This window comes from Zychaea mexicana (genome assembly GCF_025766255.1).
Source record: "Zychaea mexicana strain RSA 1403 chromosome Unknown BDB00scaffold_72, whole genome shotgun sequence".
NCBI lineage: Eukaryota > Fungi > Mucoromycota > Mucoromycetes > Mucorales > Lichtheimiaceae > Zychaea > Zychaea mexicana.
Genome location: NW_026516735.1, coordinates 150749 through 171942, shown reverse-complemented (window position 1 = coordinate 171942; position 21194 = coordinate 150749). Strand labels below are relative to the sequence as shown.

The following is a 21194-nucleotide window of genomic DNA, read 5'->3' as shown; positions in this document are numbered from 1 at the left end:
GCCGGCAGCTCTCTCTTTTTTTTTCAGTTGCCGAATGAATCTCGCGGCAATTACTCAGCTCCGTGTATCCGGGGCTGAAATGACCCGTCGTGCTTTGCACCCTTTTCAACATTTTCGTGTTTTTTTCCTTTTTTCGATAATATGCAGCGCATCAGTAAATACCAAATTTCCTTTTATAGACTCAGGTACTATTATGTGATCCCTGAACAATACAATCTACAATAGCCGTAAAAAGCCGATGAAATAATAATGGCGCGTTCGCACATGCACGCGTGCTCGCGTCATCAGAAATATCGTTGACATGCAGACGTTTCTACGTAACATATGAGCTTAACCCATCCACATAGTATTATCGAGTCTTTCTTACGACATTACACCCTAAAAGATATATGCTCTTTAGAACATTTGCTACTATCATACAGCTTTTTAAAAATGGAAAGAGAAGAATTATCCTCCTCATAGGTAGAAGAAGTCCAGCAAGATTAATGTTTCCATTACTGGTGCACTAAGATGTACTGTTTTCGGTTAATTACATTTAAATTGACACTTTTGTTGTTGTTGTAGCTATTAATATGTGGAATATAGATAATGATATGTATATTACTTTAAAGTAAGAAGAAATCAGATGAACGAGATGAAAAGTCATTGCTACTACGCGAGAACTTTGTCGGGAAAGAACAGAGAAAATTCGAAGCAGAAGGTAAAAAATGTAGAGGAAATAAATAGAAAGGAAGAAAGGTTAGAGAATAAGTGATTCCTAAAGTGTGAAGGAAGAGAACTGCTGTATGAGTATACCGAACGTCGATGATGCAAAGTAACAACAGCAAGCAGCAGATGCCTTAAGGTGATCTGACGCCACCGTTGTTTGTGGCGCCTCGAGGTGATTGATGAAGCCACATCGAATCGTCAGATTTCTGGCGACGAACGCTTTCGTATGGCTGTTGTTGCTGCTGCAAATAGTTTGATTGTTGTTGTCTCACTGAACCAGTTCCTGAGGTAATAGGTTCATGTTGCATAGGCCAATCCACTGTTGATTCCCAATCACCCGAAGCGGCATCATGGTTCACAGCCGTGACGTTAGATTCGTTCAACGCTGGCATGGCGTTATTGTTGTTGTTGAGGGCAGGATGCGGTGGCGTTGTCGATACGGGTCTGTTATTGTGGCTATTATTATTCGCTGCAAACATATCTTCTGGAGAATAACCGCCGCCATCTTTACGTTGTTGTTGCTTTGTTGCAGGTGTAGAAACGAGTGTTGCTGTTGACGGCGTAGTTGAATGTGTCATGGTTTTGTTTTTCTGTGACGACTGGTAGTAATGGTTCTGGTCAGTGGTGGGGATCGTTGCGAGCGGATTTAATTGGAACGTCGTACCACTCGCATAACTAGGTTGATTCGCCATGGGAACAATGACGGAACCGGACTTTGTGTAATGCATAAACTCACTGGATGCTTGAGAGCCCTGTGGCATCAGGATGGGCGATCCCGTGTACGTATCAAATTGTTTGCCTGTTGATAAGAAGTCTTGCGTAGGTGCTGGTAGGGTTGTCGTCGTTCCTTGGCTTGTTGGTTTTGGATGGAAAATCAGAATTACGATAAACCATGTAATGACCGACGTTACGTTGACTATTGGTGTTTTTGTTTTTCATGGTTATAATGGGAATTTGCGCCTTATTTTAAGCTGCAGAACATCTAACCAGCACTTACTGTTGCAAATGAAAATGTCAGCAGAGAACTTGTGTGCGTTTAAATACTTGCGTCCGGTCAACCCGTCAGCGCTAAGGATGATGAATGACACGGAATCGATAAACAAGACAATCGATAAAAGCAAGTTCAGCTCCTAATACAATATCAATAAAATGTGAGCAATTAGCTCTCTTTATCGAAGAAAGTAGGTATAGTAGATGCATACTTGGAAATAACGAATCTTGTGAGTGATGGATCGCGCATTATTCGACTCGCGCGAGTTATTGAGCAACTTTTTGAAACGGAAATGAGAAATTACACCAAGAACTGCAACGACAAATAACTCTAAAATATACATGTAAAAGGATTCAAACATTAAATATTCATATCAACATTGTACTATCAAATACATCCTTCAAGCTCATAAAAAATTCCCCGAGATAATACACACCACATCCGTAGATAAGTTCTGGAAAAACTTCTTTATACGTTGGATCGTAAATGTCACGTGAGAAGTTATATTGCACAATAGGAAACATGATTATGCTCAGCACAGTCCTACATGTGCACGTAGTAAATGGATCAAGTAGTACTATTAGTATACGTATGCTATCTTTCGATTGCGACCGAGCTAAATGTCATCATCATACCAGCCGATATAGAACATGAATTCTTTGCTGCTCATGAAACTTGCTTTGGCAACGGAATTGGCAAGATAGTTCCAGAAACATTGTAGTAAAAGTAAAGTACCCCTATATAATGAATATACATCATTAGCCCGGTTGGGAAATCAAACTATGATGGTCGTTTGTCATCAGTTGTGTACTTACGTTTGGAGGGAAAATCCAATACACAGACTGTAGTCTAATAGAACAAGCGGGAAAACGTTTTAGCTATGCATAATCTAACTAAATCACTTTCGATCATAGTACGCTCTTCTGAAGCGATGATTACAAGCAGAACAAAAAAAGGTGGGGGTATAGGGTGAGGAGAGGAGTAGGAGTAGCATAGAGAATAAGGACTAGTACGATGGTGAATCTGGCTAGACCTAGGAAGGAGGTGGGTGGGTGCCAAGAGGCCGTAAATAATATTGCGAATGTAGTATTTCCCAATACGGAGTATCGTAGTAAAATAGCACTCATTGGACAAGCAAGAAATTGTGGACACAAAAGAAGGGGAGGAATTGAGGGGAGGAGAGGAAGTAAAAGGAGTGGCGGAGGGGAAGAGAAGGGTGTTACTGCAGTGGTGATAGTTTTTTTTTTTTGTTGAAATTGGGTGGCCAACTTTGTCATAATGGGCAGTAGTGGTAGTAATGATAATAGCAATAATAAACAAGACGAAGAAGAATAGCACGCTTGCTGCATATTTACCTGTTGGAACGACAAGTGCTTTATCAGCTTCTGTCCACATTACCTCGGGTTTCGTAAATACGTGACCGAAAATATTTGCGAATCCTTCTTCGTATTTTATCTTGCATGTAACGATATCTGTCAATGATGTACGATAATCAATGCGGTAAAGAAGAAAGAAGTTAAAATCGTTAATGTTGCTGGAATTCTTCGCGATTCTCATTCTCTCTCTCTTTCACCCTTCCCAATTAATCAGCCCACGCACCATCATCATCATCATCCCTCGCCCCTATTTTTCTTTTTTCTTCTTTCTATCCTATTACCATAGTAGAGCTGACATGGTACCATGAATAATACTAGCAATGTTACCACGCTCTTGAGTTCACCCTGTCGAAATCTCGATGGTCGTAAACAGTTAAACCCATCCAATGAGTACACTCGGTAGAAATACCAAACGTACAAGTACGTAAGCGAAACGGCGCGCTCTACATATAGTATATACAGAAAAAGTTCGTCAATGAATGCAATATGCTGAAAATCGTTGTTTGTCGTGTGAAGAGTTGTAGATCTTAATATCAAGCTACTGCTGTTGCTGCTGCTGCTGTGTTGCTGATGTTGATTATTCTCTTACGTAGAAAACTGAAATCGCTAAGATGGGTCATTGTTGCTATTAGTTGTCGATAGTCGTGTAGTCGATAAGAAAATATTAGATATTATTTAATAAATAGAAACGTAAGGTGTTCGGAAATATGTGTGTGCTTGTTGAGTGAACGAGAGGAAGAAAAGAAGGGAAAAAATTGGAGAGGATGAAATAGTATAAAAATAAGTGTCTATCTTAAGGCCCCATATTTTTTTGACGGGTAAATCTCTTCTACTATAAACGAAAAGCTGGAATGATGCGTACGTGTCTGTAGATCGTAGCATATGTAAGAAGCAGAGTGTGTCTGGCCAGAGTAGCACTACTAGTGGGTATGATGCATCAATAATGACCGATCAGCCGTATTTCTCATCATCATGCCCCCTTACCCCACCTCCCGCAAGGATTCCTCCTGCTCAATCCTACTTATCCTCATCATTTTTGTGAGAAGAAGCATCTCATCGCGGCGAATGAAAGGGAGGGAGCAAGACAAATACTGTTTGAGGAGGCATTCAAGTCGAAAGTAGTAGCAGTAATTAGACTGTGTAAATCAGTTGCTGTATCCTTGATAATGTGTGTAACGCCAGTTCTTTTCATGCAAGAAAATGCTACTAGCGACGTTAGCAAAAAAAAAAGGAGATAAGGCTTTAATCTAGCAGTATTATGAGGGCAAATACCAACAGATTGCGGAAGAAACTGCTGGCTGCTCGCGCATCCGCCCGTTAGCTCACTTATCCTCTTCCCCGTGGATATGATAATTGCAGCAACGAGTGAAATAAAAAAAAAACAAATTGTACTACTACTATAATACTACAGTAGTAGTAGTAAAATCACATCATTTTGCACACCTTATAAGCATTACAGCTAGGGGAAAGGAGGTATGAAGAAATCCTAAGCAGTTTTTTCGTTTCTTTCCAGTATTATCTGTTCATTTGTGCAAAAGCTAAAATAAGAATGTTCAATCACTACTCTAGAACAAGATAAGCGATGCATATTTTAGGCATTTTTGAAGATCTCATTAGTACGTTAGGCAGCTATGCAGTGAAAGTAACATGATATTGTTTCCACTTATAAGCTTCTCTTTTTCAGACTGGATTAAGCACTTGCATGATATGTGCATAAGATTGAAAGAATTTGATGGCTTTCCTTTTTCGATCCCTTTTCTCTCTTTCTTGTGACCATGCGCAAGAATATGTAGGGGGAAAATTAAGGAAAATTGGAGATATCGATGACAGTAGCAGTCTGAGAGGCCATGAGCACCAGTGTTAGCCAGCCCACGTACTGTTACTACTGCATATATACATGGCTATTTAATTCCATACGTACGTATGAGGAGAGGGCAATCGAAAAAAAAAATTGATGAAGTTCGGTGAAGAAGAGAGAGAGAGAGCAAGGTCCCGTATTTTCTGCTCTACAATGCGAAACGGGTGTGATATAAAGATTGTCTGTAAGACGTGCATACAATATACACAGTAGTCTTTTCGATGGAGTCCATTCATCAAAAAGATATACAGAGAGCTATCACTATTGCGAGGGACGCATCTCTGGTGGTCCGTTTTCTGCATGTTCCATCCATAATACAGTCGCACCCGTTTAAAAAAAGGTACATATTAGGAGGCAGCAGAAACAACGAGTAGTCGCTTCTCTAGCCAACGAAAGGCGTGTTATGTTTATAATAACAGCAGATGAAGAAGGAGGAAGTAGGATGAACGAAAATGTGTTGCTTGGCTGGGGGCGCCTGAAGGAGGGAGGGATGAAAGAGACAGCAATAGTGCTTAGTAGTAATAGCAGCAGCAGTAACCGCAATAACAGCTAATTCTTAGTCCGGACATAATTTCGATATAACGGTAGCCAAGAGCGTGCTTGTTCTGTTTGCTAATATTTCCCATGTTGTGCATTTGTTGTTCTACATGTATAAAACGTTCCTATTTTATACTTTTGGATCATGGTAACCATAAATTGTTTACATTGATAGGAGCTTCTTCCCCGGAAATAGTTCATAAGCTCGCTCTAAGATGTTTGCATAATGTATACTCTCTCGATTAATTTTTCTGTGCGCGGGCACTCTTTAGCCCCTTCTCCGGACAGGTGCCGTGCTTATGAGAATTGTAATTCGTGTATCACCGGAAGCACAGCGCATGTTGAGGGAATTTCAAACCCGATCATTTTCTTTTGTCAGCGGCATTAGCTTTTTGACTTCAGAGACAAGTGTGGGACATATTAAGCATTAAACTCGATTTCTCTTTGCTTCTCTTCTTTTATTTTTTAATTATCATTATTAATTGAAAAATATGGCTGGTCAAAACGGTCAAGCAACATCCGGTGTACGAGCTGGGTACGTTATTATCAGGAACAAACAGGAAGAAGATCAAGTTTTCTTCGTCCCCTTTTTCTCCTCCTTGAGCGTTTGCCGGAACAAAAAGACACGTCAAACCAAGGGCTTCCCTTATTTTTATAAAAAACAAACTGATGTATTTTGGGGCGGGAAATACATAATATAGACACGAGCTCAATGAGGCTGCTCTGGAAGCATACCTTGTTGCCAATGTCGCTGGCTTCGTCGCTCCTCTTGAAATCAAACAATTTAAACATGGTCAATCGAACCCTACTTATTTGATCAAAGATGGAAAGTAAGTCGTTGTTGTTTTCTGAATAAAGCACTCTCAGCATTACCCCAAAGATGTCAAATTCTTGTCAACTTTATAGAAATTAGGAAATAAAACTCATGTTGTACTCTCTCTCTTTCTTTGGGAAAACCTAATGTAGCAAGAAACAATATGTTCTTCGCAAGAAGCCCCCAGGAGCTCTTTTGTCGAGCACTGCACATGCTGTTGAGCGTGAGTATCGTATCATCAAGGCATTGGGTGACTCGACAAATGTGCCTGTTCCCAAGGTTTATACCCTGTGTAGCGACAAGGCCGTTATTGGAACTCCATTTTATGTAAAGTGCATTTTCCAACCTAGGAGACTGATTAGTGGATGCACGAAAGCTCTAACTAATATTGGGTGACGGGATGCTGGTTATGCAGGTTATGGAATTTTTAAAGGGCAGGATCTTTGAAGATGTCCGTATGCCATCCATTCCATATGAAGAGCGCCGAAAGTGGTGAGTTCTTTTTTTCTCTAATTTGCTGCTATGAGAATCCGTTGCTATGAAACTTTCATGCTTATTTGATACACAAAATCTTTATAACAACAAAAAAGCTGGTTCTCTGCGATGGAAACTCTTGCCAAGTTGCACCGCGTTGATTTCAAAGCCATCGGTTTGGGCAACTATGGTAAACCATCTGGTTTTTACGAACGCCAGATCCGCTCGCTTGCCAAGGTGTCGGCTGCTCAAGCTGCTGCTGTTGATGAGGAAACTGGTAATGCCGTCGGCCCTATTCCTCGATTGGACGAGTTGTTCGCATGGTTCACGAAGAACCAAGTTCCTGACCAGGCAACCATTGTTCACGGTGATTTCAAGGTATTCATAGAACAAAATTTGATAATAAAAAATTGCTTGGTCTGTGCACACTATTTTTACTAACATGACAATTTCTTCTAGATCGATAACTTGGTATGGATATGAGTGCTATGAAAGAATGGTTTTTATTCCAATGCCTTTGTACTTTTGTACAACAGCATGGAAGAAGGCTGTATTTTTGGTTATGGAAAGTAGATTTTAACCGTGGTCTCGAACTAATGTTGGTATTAGGTCTATCATCCTACCGAGCCCCGCGTCATCGGTATTTTGGATTGGGAATTGTCAACCATTGGTCATCCATTGTCAGACTTGTCTAACTTGTTGCAACCATTCTACGTGCCCGCTAAGAGCAATTTGGTCATGCGCGGTTTCAAGAACTCGACTGAACCTTTGCCCATCCCTCCATCGGACGAATTAATGCAAGCTTACTGTAACACAGTGGGTAGCCCCTATCCTATTGACCGATGGTTGTTTGCTGTCGCCTTCTCCTTCTTCAGAGTAAGTCGTTTTTGCTTCTCTCTCAATTCCACGTTGCTCTGGTAGAGCAAGAAAAGTGAAGAGACAACGGGACATGGAAAAAAAAGAACATAGCCTAATTTGCATCTGCGTGCATCATTTCATTTTTAGCTTGCTGTCATTACACAGGGCATCGCTGCACGTGTTGCACGCAAACAAGCATCTTCGGCTGAAGCAAAAACTTATGCAGCCATGTTCAAACCCGTTGCTGCCCTTGGCCTTGAGATTGTGGATGAAGGCGATTTGAAACCAAGCAAGCTTTAGATGTAATTAATAATTAGTTTGTAATTGTGCGTTTATCTGTTCATCCACCTCTCTTGTGTCACAAATCCAACAATAAGATAAATTCCTCTTTGATTTTTTGTAATATTCCAACAACTCGTTCTCCGTCTTACTCGACCCCTCTTTCTCGTTGTTTCAATTTGAACACATTCTGCATCATCTTTCAAAGTATAAAATAATTCCTTGAGGATCTGCACACAATAATAGGAGCGCACTCATTAAGGTCATGCAAATGTTTGTTTGTCTTTCTCCGTCCTCGTTTCCCTTTCGTACCTAGGCCATTCCGAAAGTGTGGTGATCTATTGTATGTTTAGCGTAAGGTGACTGACTATACTGCTCGCTACCAACGCCGATAGAGAAGGAAAACGAATTATAAATCTTCCACACGAATACATCGTAGGTTATGCCAAGTCCCAAAGAATTGTCATATTCCTCGTTCAAAACTTTTGCCTTTATATTATTATACATGTCCTTTCAAGGCCATAGCACCTGCCACTAGTTGCATGATTATGTCTAAATCATCTTCGTTTCCTACTTGATAATACTACAAAAAAAATTCGGTTCACTCTGTTTAGCAACCATCGCTATACCATCCAGCACTGAATACAATCTTTCATTTACCTTTTTGATTTTCTTGATATCTCTCACATCTTCTAACTGACTCAAGGGTACCAGGTCTCCTTTTACATTCTCGCGCATTTCCTTTTCAACCTATAATTATTTGAAAAACATATATTTGCGTATAAGTTTTCCTTTACAACTCGGATAAGGTATAAAAATTAGATTATCGCTTGCTAAAGCCACGTTACCTCAGCAGTTTCACCTCCAACTTTAACTACTACTAGATCCTTGGTTTCATCGGTTAATCCAAACCTCCGAAACGCTTGTGCAATCTATAAGAAGTGTTTGGTTTTCATATACAAGAATATAGAGCTTAGTATCCGGGTTGAGTTATGTGGGTGAGCGTGTGTGTGCGAGTGGGTACAATTATTAAAAGTTACGTTCGGTGAAGGTGAAAGATCGACAACAATTTCGGAATGGACGTTGTGGCTCTTTATCTGGTTATTCTGCTCATCGTGCACAGCACGATTGGTCGCGAGAAGAACGTGAAAAACATTCATTACCTAGTTTAATGTTTATAAAAGAGACTATATTAAACATCACGCTCTCAAATCTACTAGTGGTAGTGCTGGTAGTGAATTGTAGTTGATACATAAAAAGAATTCATACCACAGTAGCGTCCACCAGTGCACAAGCAAGTGTTGTGTCTTGTGCTATTAATCGTTTTCGTAACTCAGGTGCATTGGTAACGTTGCGAAAGAGGGATACGTGCACAATCCCGCGATCAGGGTATAGTTCTAGCGTGTGCGATTCCATTACAAGAAAAACGTGAAGGTTCTTTTCCTGTCAGATACGGATTTGAACTATGCGAATTGCTGAGTTACGAACTGCTCACTCACACTCATAGTAAAACACTATTTTCTTTCTTGTTCCCCTTTAAATTCACTTGGAGCGATACGAACACTTAGCGATCCGGATGCAGAACAACAAAAATGACGCTAATATAGTAAACGAGCTAGCAGTATGCCTGGATCCCCTTGCGATCTTTTATTTGAAATACTGCTTGAGCTTTTCGCCAATATGTTAACGGGTGACCGCATGGCATGCATGACGGTGTCGCACTCTTGGCGGACGTGGCTTACGGTTACACCTATTATCTAGCGATTACCGGACGTGACCTTATTGTCCAATATATCCCTAAAGCAAGGCGGGCTTAAAAATTTGCTTCTACACGTTGCCAAGTATATCGAACAATTTGTTGTCGATATCCACCCGAACTTTTACTTGGAGCGAATGACGAAGCAAAGCTTTTTCAAAGATCTCAAATCGTTAAACATCATCGGTAAAGTATCTAGTATTGTATGTGAATATTAAAGCTACAGAGCACCTTCTTTTGTTTTCTCAGTATTATGCACACCCAATGACATTGTCGTATAGCGATGGGCACTCACTGGCGGTTGATTAAGGAGAGTACCTGAACCGCGATCTTTGTACCAATGTATTGCGGACGGTCAGCAACACTTTGACGGAGCTGACAGTGCTCTACAGGGTAGAAAAACTGAGCCCGTCCCAGCTTACTTTCATAGACATTTTGCAGAGCTGTTCATATCTTGTGAAGCTCTATTACAGGTTAAATCCCGAATATATTGAAGGACAAGGGCCGTTACTAAGAGGAATAAGAACCTCAATCCAGGAGCAACAGCTACATAACAATACCAGCAATGATGTCAACTGTAACCTAATCGAGCTTGGAATTTTTTCGCCGTCTACAGTATGAGCAATCAGGATTCAATCGTAGTCTCGTCACAGCGCCCCGAGCTCAAGATACCAGATGCCCAGTGTAGACGACGCAGACAGAAACGTATTTTCACTTTTGCTCCAGTCATTGTCCACAGCTAAAGCGACTTTCATATCATCAAGCTGACGTGAAAAGATCGACTTTTCTGATTACAATACCAGAAACATCAACAACAACTGGATCTTCATCCGGAAGACTTACCAATTTCTTTTCCACCTGACTATTAGCAAGACTTGTCGTCTCCTGTTACATGAGTAATAAGTAATTATCTTCGTGAAATACATTTTCTTTTCAGCTACGGTAACGAAGACTTTTTGCAGCATGACGGTCTACTCCCGCAAGAGTTTGCCATGTCCAACCTTTACAGTGTCAAATGCGTTGTTGGCGAGACACGGTCTCGGATATGCGTCGCTTCGCTTATTCGTGACGCACTCAAGTTCGGCGCCGTCAATCTTCGAAATGAAACACGTCGGGGTGGTGTACCAATTGACGACACCTTACTTAATACTTTGACGTTACTTAACAGTTTAAATGACTCGAATTGCACGAAAACAAGTATTTCCTTGAAAACGGAGTAGCTCTTAACAAAACAAGACTATCCAGCTTATTTCAATCTCACGTAAGTCTCGGTGATACATCTCCTTTGCAATACGTGGCTCTGGATGGTAAATTTCGTTCGGTGGATGCCACAACAATCCTTGATGCGTTGGCGCACATTGTGACATTGCGTGGTGTAAGACTGGCGAGCTGTGCTCCACGGATTGAACAGCTGGACCGATTTCTCGCAGCCATCGAACGCTGTACAGCATTCGATGAAATTCAATTTGAAAAATTGAAGATGGTTACCAATAGGACTCTAGGAGAAGTTGACAGGATTTCGACATTAAAATGCGTCCTTTTGTCGGACTGTCATAAATTGTATAACAATGGCTTCTATACTTTGGTTGATAACAGCAAATCACTCAAAGAGATCAGCATTGATAGAAAGACCAATCATCCAAGCGACTTGGTAGCTTACGCTAGAGAGAAAAATGTTTAATTTTCATGCATCACCTCTCTTTATTATGCACTTTATTACTATTATTGTAACTGAAGCTGTCATTACAAATAATTCAATGGAGTATAATATCTATATCCCTACTACACACAGTTTGATCACTACTACGTTCTCTGGCGAACTTTACGGGATTGAATCATAGATAAAAGAACCCATGCTTGCTGGTTATGTAAACAGCTGAGCTTCTACTCTTAACTCTCAAACTGCATACTATGTATGTAACATGATACCTTCTTCTCTGATCGCATTTTGAAAGTAGCAGACAAGAATTATTTTTAGCGATGCACGCACATCAAAAGGAATGGCATTCAAAGTCTCTGCTTCTTGCCTTTTAAAAAGGCCACCTATATCTTACCCTCCCCTTTTTCTTTTGTGTCGTTCGAGTATATATAAATATTGAGGGAGCATCATTTCTTGAAGTGATTGACGCAGAAAAGTATAGGAACGGAGGACTAGTGTGTAGATCGTCGAACGAGCGAACGACGCAGCAGCAGCAACATGTACCAGAAAGCTTGAATTGTGCCTTGCTTTTTACTATTAAGGATGCATGTTCCTGCTTTGTAGATTATGAACATGCAACGCTCTTGGTCTTCAATCCAAAGTTATGGATCGCTAGTCATGCTGTCAGTAATTCAGAAAAAAAACTAAATGGTATAGCAAAAAACCATCTCAACGATGATTATCGAATATCGGATGTAAGTAAGAACAAGAACTTTTTTTGGTTTTGGGGAATAGAAATATTAAGTGAGAATTGAGCATGATCACATCATTTCTCGATAGCTACAGCTGCTCTGTGCACATACTTCATGATATACGTAGAGGCCACAGCTGCCACCCCATTCATAAAAGGCGCGTACAATGATGCTCTAGATGTTCCTGATAAACCGATTACAGTTGGATCGGACCCTGGGCACCAGCTATGTCAATCCCAAGTGCATTAGCTTCTTTATGTATGATTGCTGTGTTTTCGTGTGTACCTGAATTACACAAAACCAATATAACGCAACGGCATCATATATATAGTTGTAGGGTGAATACATACAATCATATTTTTTGTCCCTCAGTCATCAGTCAGGTATTTATTCTGAGGGTTTTTACTCCAGTTCGGTATATACGTATGCCAAGAGTATACAGCTGGAATTTAAAAGAGCGTTGAGAAAACTCTCTTTTTTACTTGGATAGGCAAATGACGTCGATGCAAACTAAAGTTTGTCACATGCTCACCTCTTGCTGGTCTGCTTTCGAGTATTTGACGCTAGGAGGCATATGACAGAACTACATGGAAGTTAGCAGCTAATAAATTGGTGATCCAGCCTCTATGGTATCTAAGACAAATGGTTGTTTTCAATTCTCGCGAGCGCTTAATCAATAGATGTAGGGCACAGCGCTTAGCTTTATTTCTGGTGGCATCGGCGGTACGTTAACGAAAGAAGGGGTCCAATTACGATTCCGAAAAAAGTGCTACCCAAGAATGGTCGTCGAACATCCCTTTTTTTGCTCTGCCTAAATGACACCCAATGGTACGAGCGATAGGGTAAGTGGTATCCACTATATTATTCATTTCAATTCTTAATTAAATTGTTACATATTACGTCAATCGACCATGTCCCTTTTATCTGTGTCAATAAGAAAGTTTCATGCTCTCTGACCAGGCGACGTATTTCTATCCGCTTGAACATATATCGATGTCAAGAGTTCGCTTGAACCGAATTCCGTACTCAATCAAGAGCAATATATTAGTTATATATTGTACGTGGGTGTAGCTTTGTTCATAAGAGAGAAAAATAAAACGAAATTTGGAGAAGAGTACTTTGGTGTACTCTGTCATTAGGTTAGTAACATTTACAAGCAATTAAAGAAAGGAACCAATTGATGAAGTCAACAAACAAAGCAGGAGAGAAGCCTGGTGAAGGTTTTTTTTTGGGGGTGGGTGAACATTTATCTGGTTACAGTACAAGCGGTATTGTAATGGGCCATCAGTGACACTCAGCAGTTACACTTCTTTTGCCTCTCCTTTTTTAGCATAGGTGGTTGCGACACCGCATGGATAGACAGAACAAACAAACTACGTGTGCTACCACACCATTACTAATCTCCACATCAAAAACCCTTTGATTTAACATGCCTTCAGTTGTAAGTGCGAGGAATCGACCTGTGGCTGTGCTTTTTTCTCTTCATTCATATCAACTGATGCTTTGTTGTATATAGCAATTCTTAGCTATGATATAATGGTAAATGGTTCTCGAAGTGGCATATGTCGTGAAATAATATATACTTTTAGCTAGAGACCATTTTGCTAGTACACTAGCTGTTTGAACTGGTCCAAAAGTCTTTGTATATGCCTCATTACTCTAACGCGTTGTGTAAGAGTTACACAACGCGCATGAGGACGGTATATACTTTATTATTTACTGTTTACGTCTCTCTTTCTAACCGGTTCAATTCCGAGTAAACTTTTTTGAAAATGTGAGCTGGTTGAGAGGAAGGTACAAGAAGGAATGGTGTACGAATTACAGTGCGTCCCTACCTTAAATCCCTCTTATATTAATCCCTCTCCTTTCTCCTTGAATCAAGCCTCGAAAATTTAAGCGCAGCGACTGGATGCGTATTACTTATTCGCGCGCGCGAGCATTTGAGTCAATTATTTGAGTCAATTAGATGCTATGATATCGGGTGATGGTGCAGCACTTTTGTCAATAGATGAGCGGAGCGTGTTTCACCACTCGGACATCTCTTGGCTCTGCATATTAATGCGTATGCACCCCACGGTCCTTGCTCGTGTGTCACTAAGGAATCAAGAGGAGTATGCACATAAGAAGAAACAGAGGATGGGCTAGTGGAAGTATTGCACTTGATAATAATATGCATGGAACTGACCCTTGATCGTCAAGGATTAATTATTATTACTAAAGAGGATCTGACCACGCGTGACCACATGGACTTGCCATCTCCCGAGGATGGGAAAAGAAAAGATCGACATGCATAAGATGGAACGAAGATGCACACTCACACACACATACACACGAGGTCTCGGCTCTGTTCGTGCAGTATAGAAATGAATGATGCTGGGTTTTTGCTCTTCTGCCATGTGGGCCTTTTTGTGTCTGTATGTTTTCTCTCTCTAACCCTCGTTTGCACAATGAGTTGGCGCGCATTTCTTGATTTGTTCCCACCCCGCAATTTCCACGAAAAGTTTGTTTCAAATGACCTCATATCTATGCAGTAACCAGCATTGTAACATCATCACGCGCTTTCACCAGAACTTACATGTAAATCACATCTCTTCTTCTCAGACATGTTTACACGTTTCCCCATCTTTTGACTGTTTTGATTCATTTGATTGACTGATGACAACAGCATCATCAATAACTCTTGTAAATATATCCATATATGGTGATTGTTGCGCGGGGTTGGGGAAAGCAGCATCATGAGTATTATCAGCACTCGCAATCATATCCCCTCCGCCTGAAATCTCATCTTTAACACGATGATGGTAGCATTCCGTCGTTGCCGTTGTCGTCGTTGCGTTTGATTTATTCTTCATTGATTGCATTTCCATCAAGGGATCAATTGAAAGCGAGCTCAGATAATTATTAAATCACGCCCTTCCCCTCTGAGTCTCCCCCACTCCCACTCCCCCAACATCTTCGTCCAGCAATAACGTACGATATCTTGCACTCTTACCTTTTCCGATACTATGTGCACAATGGCAGTCGCTGCTGGTGTTGCTGAGGCCCAATAAAAGCGCGCGCGTTTCCCTGATTTTTTACCCTTCTCCGGTAAATACAGTAACCCTATAAGTTGACGCTTTTCTAACGATTAAATCATATCTATTGAGTTCGATACGCGTAATATATCTGATACGGGGTCTATTTCGTCACAAGGTCGTCGTTTCCTTTGCTTCTGAAGATACCCTTGTCTGTGTTGCGTGAGCGTGTGTTCTCTTTTGTGCTACGTTGGACAAGACTGTTTGCCGGAAAAACAGAGTGCAACGTGGCATCTTGAAGGACACCAATGACGTCAAACGAAGTACCTAGCGGACTTGGTTTATTTTGGTAGGAGGGCTGGAAAAAAGAAAAATACTATAGTTGGCTTTGCCAATATATTGGCTGGGCTTATTTTTTAAACTTAGTCCGTTTCTTCTATATCCCGTCCCCCCACAGTTGCCTCCCCCCTTAGCTCAAACCCCACAGGCTCACATACAATCAACGATAGGTGTTACCAAAGAAGCAAAAAGGAAGAGAAAGACGCACGCATTAGACACTATTTGATGTTGTTATCATCAGTTGAAAAAATGAGTAAAGTAGTAGTTTTAATTAAATGTGTTTGAGTATGTAATGTAACATTTAAGAGTAAATGCATCTAGTACATAAGCAAATGACACAAAAGATGACATGATAGTAGTAGTAGTAGTAGTATTATGGAGGATGAAAAAAAGAGGTATTACATATATATGGAGTGAGAGACAAGTGGGGTTACTTTTACAGGATCACTTGTATATGGACATATTAGAAAGTGGTGATGATAGTGTAATATGCATAGATGTGAAATTATTGTGAAGAAATGTGTGGAAAGATTATGAAGAAAGTATATAAAAAGATAATAGTGGGCCGGCCTGCCATGTTGCTTGTGTGTGTGTTGTGTTTGTATATGGTTGATGTTTGTATGTAAGTATATATCTTGATTGAGGAGTATGCGTGATTGAATTGTTTGGTGAGCGCCTGCTCGTCTATAATGGTTGGTATTGTTGAATGGATAGAAAAAGAAGAAAGGTCGTCGTCGTATAAGGTGGAGAAAGGAGATGATTGTTGTTGTCGTCGTGATAAGAAGGGTGTTGTTGGTGAAGTTGTCCTCGTCGGCCACAAGAGAGTGAAAACGCATGGGGGGCTTGCATCGATCTTGCGTCGTTGGAAAAAGAAGATCTCCCAGTCAGCGAAGGCTGGAAATTGATACCAAGTTACATGGCCAACAGGTTTTGTCATGGCGAATTGGTTTGACTAAGAAGAGGAGTTTGGCTTTTTCGGGCACATCCTAACGACAGCAAAATAACAATAAGGTTAGCTACGTTGTTGCTAAGGAATTTGTTGTTGTGGTAATAAACATAGCAACCATAATTGCCATTAATACTTACATGGAGTAATGACCCTTTTGGCCGCAGTGAATGCATCGTCCGTCAGACATGGTTGTATAGTAGCGTAAAAGATTAGAATTGGCTTAAAGAAAAAGAGAAAAAGAAAAAGAGTTTGCAATAAATCGTATAGTGAACGAATGAGGATAGCCACGTTGCAAAATCGAAGGCTTTATATATAGTTTTTTCTTCTCTTCCTTTTTCTCTCAAACCTCAGCGTACTTGCCCTTTTTGGGGGGAGCATAACAAAATTTCTTTCTTGCTCTTAGGCTGACCACATCACAGGAATCATTGCCTGGTAACGCCGATCTTTGTTTTTTTTATACGTGGCACGTGGCGAACTTGTCATCTTGCCTTTTCATTCGTGCTGCACTCACTTGAGCGATTGGGGGTGCTGGTTTATTAGAGCGGGCTTTTTTTGGTATGCACTGTACAACACCAAGGCCCGATTACAGATCCCTCATTCGCTCATATCTGCATTGTAAAAATATAAGTAATATATTGGCTCATTATTTTTCAATCACAGGCTCTCTTGAGCTCTCTGCTGAGCCCATATACACTGCCAATATACACACTCGCTCCCACACATACACACACACAAAGAGAGACTCATCTTGACCGAGAGTTTGGGTTGGTTTACAAACAAAGTAACTCATTAATTTGACGGTCTTTTTCCCATGCCATGATGTAAATAGTCATTCATTGTTCTACTGCTAATACTTAGCATGATGTCCAATGATCGCTCTTCTCCATCGTAATCCACTAAATTCCACTGTCCGTGAGGGGAAGAGAGGGAGAATAAAAATAAATTAGCAGCTAAGAGGGGACAATGAATACTAAAAAAAACAATAAGTGGCCCACATATTACATACACCGTGGATATTCACCCTCCCAACAGCTAGTATATACCCGCTAATTCTTGATGCGACAATAAATAAATGGTGCTCGCCCCTCCCCGCTCCGGTATTTGTACCGAAGACGGAGTTGATGGCGCCTATGACCAAACTTGTAGAAATGTAACAATAACAACGGATAGCAACTTGATGTAATTAGCAAAAGAGGCAAGAGGAGATTATTCCATCCGAGTACTGCTATTGTGAAATATTTTCGTTTTATGATGCTATTGAGAATTTACTGGTGCATTGGTACCACTACTATGGATGATTAACAAGTGCTGCGTTGGTTTTGCTCATTTGCTTGTTAATTTTCTATTGTGCTTCGCTGACCGAATCCCGCGGAGAGAAGCAGTTTTGGCTTGTTCGGTAAAAAATAATTGCTATCCGAATACACGTGGCTAATTCCGATGGATTTTGCCCGCGCTTTTTTGATTATTATTCATTCACTACTATCGTGATCGTTGTTATTTCGCAGTAGCTGACATGGAAAAAATGCATGCAAGGGAAAATGTAAGAAATCGATGATATAATGCTTCCAGCATATTCTTCTTGACTCACAACGTACGGAAAAACACGTTAAAGTTGAAGCACAGCTTAGGCTCGCAGCAAACAGCCAGTAAGCTGTAGTGGCTTAGTTCGTGAATTAAGAAGTTTCTGGTAACCCTGGTGCAACATACCACATGAAGAAGAAACCTCGCATTTAGGCGGTTCCGAATTCATCACTATGGTATGCTGTCCAGCTGGCAATGGATTATTATAGCGAGAACGGACTATGTTATTACTGCCACGTTTTTCATGGTAGGAAGTAACAATGACAAACAAAAGAGCAGTGAACCCCAACCCAACTCTCCATTTTCGGAATCCTTTCCCGCAGACCGCAACATGCGCAACCCTACGGACACTAATCATATGCACCACTACAAACTTAAATCAGGAGCTAGTTCTTCTTATTTATGAATAAAGAAAAAACGGTAGATTCGCGAACATCTCATTACGATGCTTTTGATATTGACTTTACTGACTATTGTATGTTGGTATATACTGTGTCCGTATTTTGTAAAGATTTAGCCCGCTGACCAGCCCGTCTGTCGTACACACAAAATAACAACCTTCCTATTTTTATGTACGGCTCACCTGTCTATATTCATAATGGATGGCTTGTGTCCGGCTACCTTTTCCAGGTCGATAAACTGCTCACTACTCTACATGTGCAATACTCAACACAGGATCGGTGCATTGTTCTCATGACGGAATCCATACGCCGCCATCATCTGCTAACTTCTTTTTCTTGGGGGTGAGCTGTGTGCCTGGACACCAAAGTTCGAGCTGCGAATTGACGATTAGAAAAAAATAGAACAAAGAAAATATATTTCGATTAAGGGACCAGTGGCAATGAAAGGCTGGCCGGCCCTTGAAAAGACTGGACCTGCTTCCGAGCACTCTATCTGTCCTCCCCTCCACCAAAGAACCCCCAACCCCTTCACCCCCGCCACTAGCGGACCGACGGCATCTCTCGGAAGAAGTTTGAGGAAAAACCCGAGACATTTTTTTTTGTGCCTGAGTTCCTCGTTTCTCCGCAGTTAAAATATGCATGATAAAATTAGTCATAATGGCGTGTATCCATCCGGTTAAGGCTCGCAGCATTTCTTTTTAGCCCACTAGATTTTATGCTTGTGGTGTATGAGTCTGTATGCGATGTGCGTATGCATGTGCATCATGAATTACTATAAAAAGTGCTGTGTGGCTCGTCGTTGGGCCCACAAATAAAATACCCCGGTACTACAATGTTCTATATCGAGCAGGGTGGAGAGCCATGATGGGGCATTACACAAAGAAATACACTGTTTCTGTGTGTACGGCTCGCGAGCTGGGTATCCTGTTTCGGACAGTTCGGCTCTTACACATAACTACTAGTTGGTATTGATCGGACCAATCCTCGACCACTGTCGAGTAATACAACAATGCACACTCTTTCATCTAAAGTATACATACCAAGAATATACAGGTTCCGCTTTCTTTCTTCTTCTTTGTGTACTACGTGTCTGTGTGATGTATGATGCGCTGTCGCGTGGGCCTAGAGTAAAAATTTTCTATGTGAAAAGGGTAAAACAACAACGTGGCAAAATTATATTTCTTGGCACCTTATCGGATCACAACATATCATCATGAAATTTTTCCTATATGTTTCGAAGCGTTCTACTAAGTCATCACATTAATAGCCACCATTATTTCTTTGTTCTCTGTTCTCATTCACTCCCCCAAACTTGTCAGCTGTTTGGATATACACAGTAACATTTATGACAAAACCAAGTCTGTGGCAACTTCTCTTTTTTATGTATTGATGGCGACAAACTGAGAATCGAGATACGAAGCTGTTGTCATGTGTGCAAACCAACTACTATCCTGCTCTGAGATACCAGACAACAAGAAAAAGAAAGGTCTCTTTCCACTACGCGCGTTGTAGTAATTTATCGATAGTCGTTGATGAGTAACTACAGCATGTTGTCACGCATATGTTTCATGCGCCACAGGGTTAGTCAAGAGCAACAAATCCCCTGCTTATCATCAATCATCTACCTTTCTCTTCTGTATCAAATCTCACGTCCTTTACTATCAGCATATCCGGAATAGCAACTTTTTTTGAAACTTGTTAGTCCTAAAGAAGCAAAAATAAGCGCTCGCACGTACATTGAGGGTTAAAAAGAACAAATGAAGGAGGCTGGAGGAGGCGAGTAGGGGGATGATAGGCATACATAACGACGATCATGTTGAAGACGATTATGTTATCTCTACGTATTAAGAATACACGCTTCAGCCCACTACTCAATAATTTTTCCCAAAACAGTACGTACTATCTTCCGGCTAATATAAACTATGTGTTCCTTAATGAGGGTTCATACGTATCGAAAAGAATAATGCTGACAAGGTGGCTTTGACGATGACAATGACCGAACAAGAAGTTCGGCTAATAATGTTATTTTTATTTATGTAGAAATTTTACAGTATGTATCGGCGTGAAGACCGTTATCATCCGAGTAAATACCCCATGATACTTTTCTGAGCATCTGCTTATCTTAAAATTAGCGTTTGAATTGGTAAAACAGGAAGACCAGGCTAGGATAAATCAAGAAACGTATTACCTCCATTGTAATGTAGGTTGTGATACGCTATTCCAATTACATGGTGATATGTCATACTTTGAAAGAAAGCACTGGGGGCATACATAGAGTCAGCACTTCATCCGCTTTCCCTTATTTTCCATACCAATTGGGTAAGAAACAGGTCTATTGGATTTGAATGCTGCTGCACCATAGTCGATGCTGCACTTCACGATAGCATAATACGGCATACTTACAGTTGCTATTATGACGTTATGAGTATACGGTGCAAAGCATCTCAAATACGCTATGTGAACTACTTCATGTCTATATAAAGAAGCAAGTGCTATATCATCGATCAATCTTCTAATATCTGGAAGAGTAAGAAGAAAAACGCTTTTATGATAACTGCTTGACTGCTACTATTATACCCATAGAGAAATCTAAAAAAATACATGCGATTGCTGTCAGCGTACACGATACGAGCTATGTATGGCATAGCTTCAATTAGTGCTCGTTACTAATTGTAAAAGATGTATGTGTTCTTCATTTGTCCGGGGAAAATCAATAATAGCCGATCATATCAATGATCACTCAAAGTGTTTGAGGGAATTCAGAATGGTGGACATAAGTTAATGTGTAGAATGTGAGAGACAAACACCGTTCGAAAAGGTGCTATCACCATTGGCTTGTATTATCGGCTGCATGAGTGCCTTTAAAAG

General features: G+C 40.7%; 5 protein-coding genes across 5 annotated transcripts; 2 read left to right on the top strand and 3 right to left on the bottom strand.

The window, feature by feature from the left end:
- Positions 1 to 562: 562 nt before the first annotated feature.
- BDB00DRAFT_961166 (uncharacterized protein) lies at positions 563 to 3256 on the bottom strand (the record flags this gene model as incomplete). Its single annotated transcript, XM_053129725.1, has 7 exons — positions 563 to 1624; positions 1706 to 1838; positions 1911 to 2029; positions 2136 to 2242; positions 2335 to 2436; positions 2515 to 2548; positions 3055 to 3256. The coding sequence occupies 7 exons, from the start codon at positions 3254 to 3256 to the stop codon at positions 840 to 842; spliced, it is 1482 nt and encodes a 493-aa protein (XP_052976634.1). The 3' UTR covers positions 563 to 839.
- A 2600-nt stretch (positions 3257 to 5856) lies between these two features.
- Positions 5857 to 8302, top strand: BDB00DRAFT_838193 (kinase-like domain-containing protein). The gene is made up of 8 exons (XM_053124630.1): positions 5857 to 6005; positions 6172 to 6300; positions 6437 to 6611; positions 6700 to 6776; positions 6875 to 7136; positions 7218 to 7229; positions 7368 to 7634; positions 7764 to 8302. The coding sequence occupies exons 1-8, from the start codon at positions 5962 to 5964 to the stop codon at positions 7914 to 7916; spliced, it is 1119 nt and encodes a 372-aa protein (XP_052976633.1). The 5' UTR covers positions 5857 to 5961; the 3' UTR covers positions 7917 to 8302.
- On the bottom strand, positions 8290 to 9505 carry BDB00DRAFT_838189 (kinase binding protein CGI-121-domain-containing protein). The gene is made up of 5 exons (XM_053124629.1): positions 9165 to 9505; positions 8936 to 9058; positions 8744 to 8827; positions 8556 to 8645; positions 8290 to 8478 (listed from the first exon to the last, which is right to left on the bottom strand). Exons 1-5 carry the CDS (start codon positions 9309 to 9311, stop codon positions 8395 to 8397), a joined length of 528 nt encoding a protein of 175 aa, XP_052976632.1. The 5' UTR covers positions 9312 to 9505; the 3' UTR covers positions 8290 to 8394.
- A 763-nt stretch (positions 9506 to 10268) lies between these two features.
- BDB00DRAFT_875416 (uncharacterized protein) lies at positions 10269 to 11332 on the top strand (the record flags this gene model as incomplete). The annotated part of the gene is made up of 3 exons (XM_053127348.1): positions 10269 to 10333; positions 10589 to 10807; positions 10918 to 11332. The coding sequence occupies 3 exons, from the start codon at positions 10269 to 10271 to the stop codon at positions 11330 to 11332; spliced, it is 699 nt and encodes a 232-aa protein (XP_052976631.1).
- A 4290-nt stretch (positions 11333 to 15622) lies between these two features.
- Positions 15623 to 16682, bottom strand: BDB00DRAFT_931301 (uncharacterized protein). The gene is made up of 2 exons (XM_053129035.1): positions 16482 to 16682; positions 15623 to 16381 (listed from the first exon to the last, which is right to left on the bottom strand). The coding sequence occupies exon 2, from the start codon at positions 16229 to 16231 to the stop codon at positions 15794 to 15796; it is 438 nt and encodes a 145-aa protein (XP_052976630.1). The 5' UTR covers positions 16232 to 16381; positions 16482 to 16682; the 3' UTR covers positions 15623 to 15793.
- Between the last annotated feature and the right edge of the window lie 4512 nt (positions 16683 to 21194).

What these genes read in the sequence shown, in the direction of transcription:
- BDB00DRAFT_931301 (XM_053129035.1), bottom strand. Translation starts at nt 16,231, where the DNA reads ATGCGTTTTCACTCTCTTGTGGCCGACGAGGACAACTTCACCAACAAC.
- BDB00DRAFT_838189 (XM_053124629.1), bottom strand. Translation starts at nt 9,311, where the DNA reads ATGGAATCGCACACGCTAGAACTATACCCTGATCGCGGGATTGTGCAC. An exon ending in TTGGAGGTGAAACTGCTGAG is followed by an intron (nt 8,646 to 8,743) that starts GTAACGTGGCTT and finishes AAATAATTATAG; the next exon opens with GTTGAAAAGGAAATGCGCGA. An exon ending in ATATCAAGAAAATCAAAAAG is followed by an intron (nt 8,479 to 8,555) that starts GTAAATGAAAGA and finishes TTTTTTTTGTAG; the next exon opens with TATTATCAAGTAGGAAACGA.
- BDB00DRAFT_838193 (XM_053124630.1), top strand. Translation starts at nt 5,962, where the DNA reads ATGGCTGGTCAAAACGGTCAAGCAACATCCGGTGTACGAGCTGG. An exon ending in TATTTGATCAAAGATGGAAA is followed by an intron (nt 6,301 to 6,436) that starts GTAAGTCGTTGT and finishes AACCTAATGTAG; the next exon opens with CAAGAAACAATATGTTCTTC. An exon ending in TTATTGGAACTCCATTTTAT is followed by an intron (nt 6,612 to 6,699) that starts GTAAAGTGCATT and finishes CTGGTTATGCAG; the next exon opens with GTTATGGAATTTTTAAAGGG.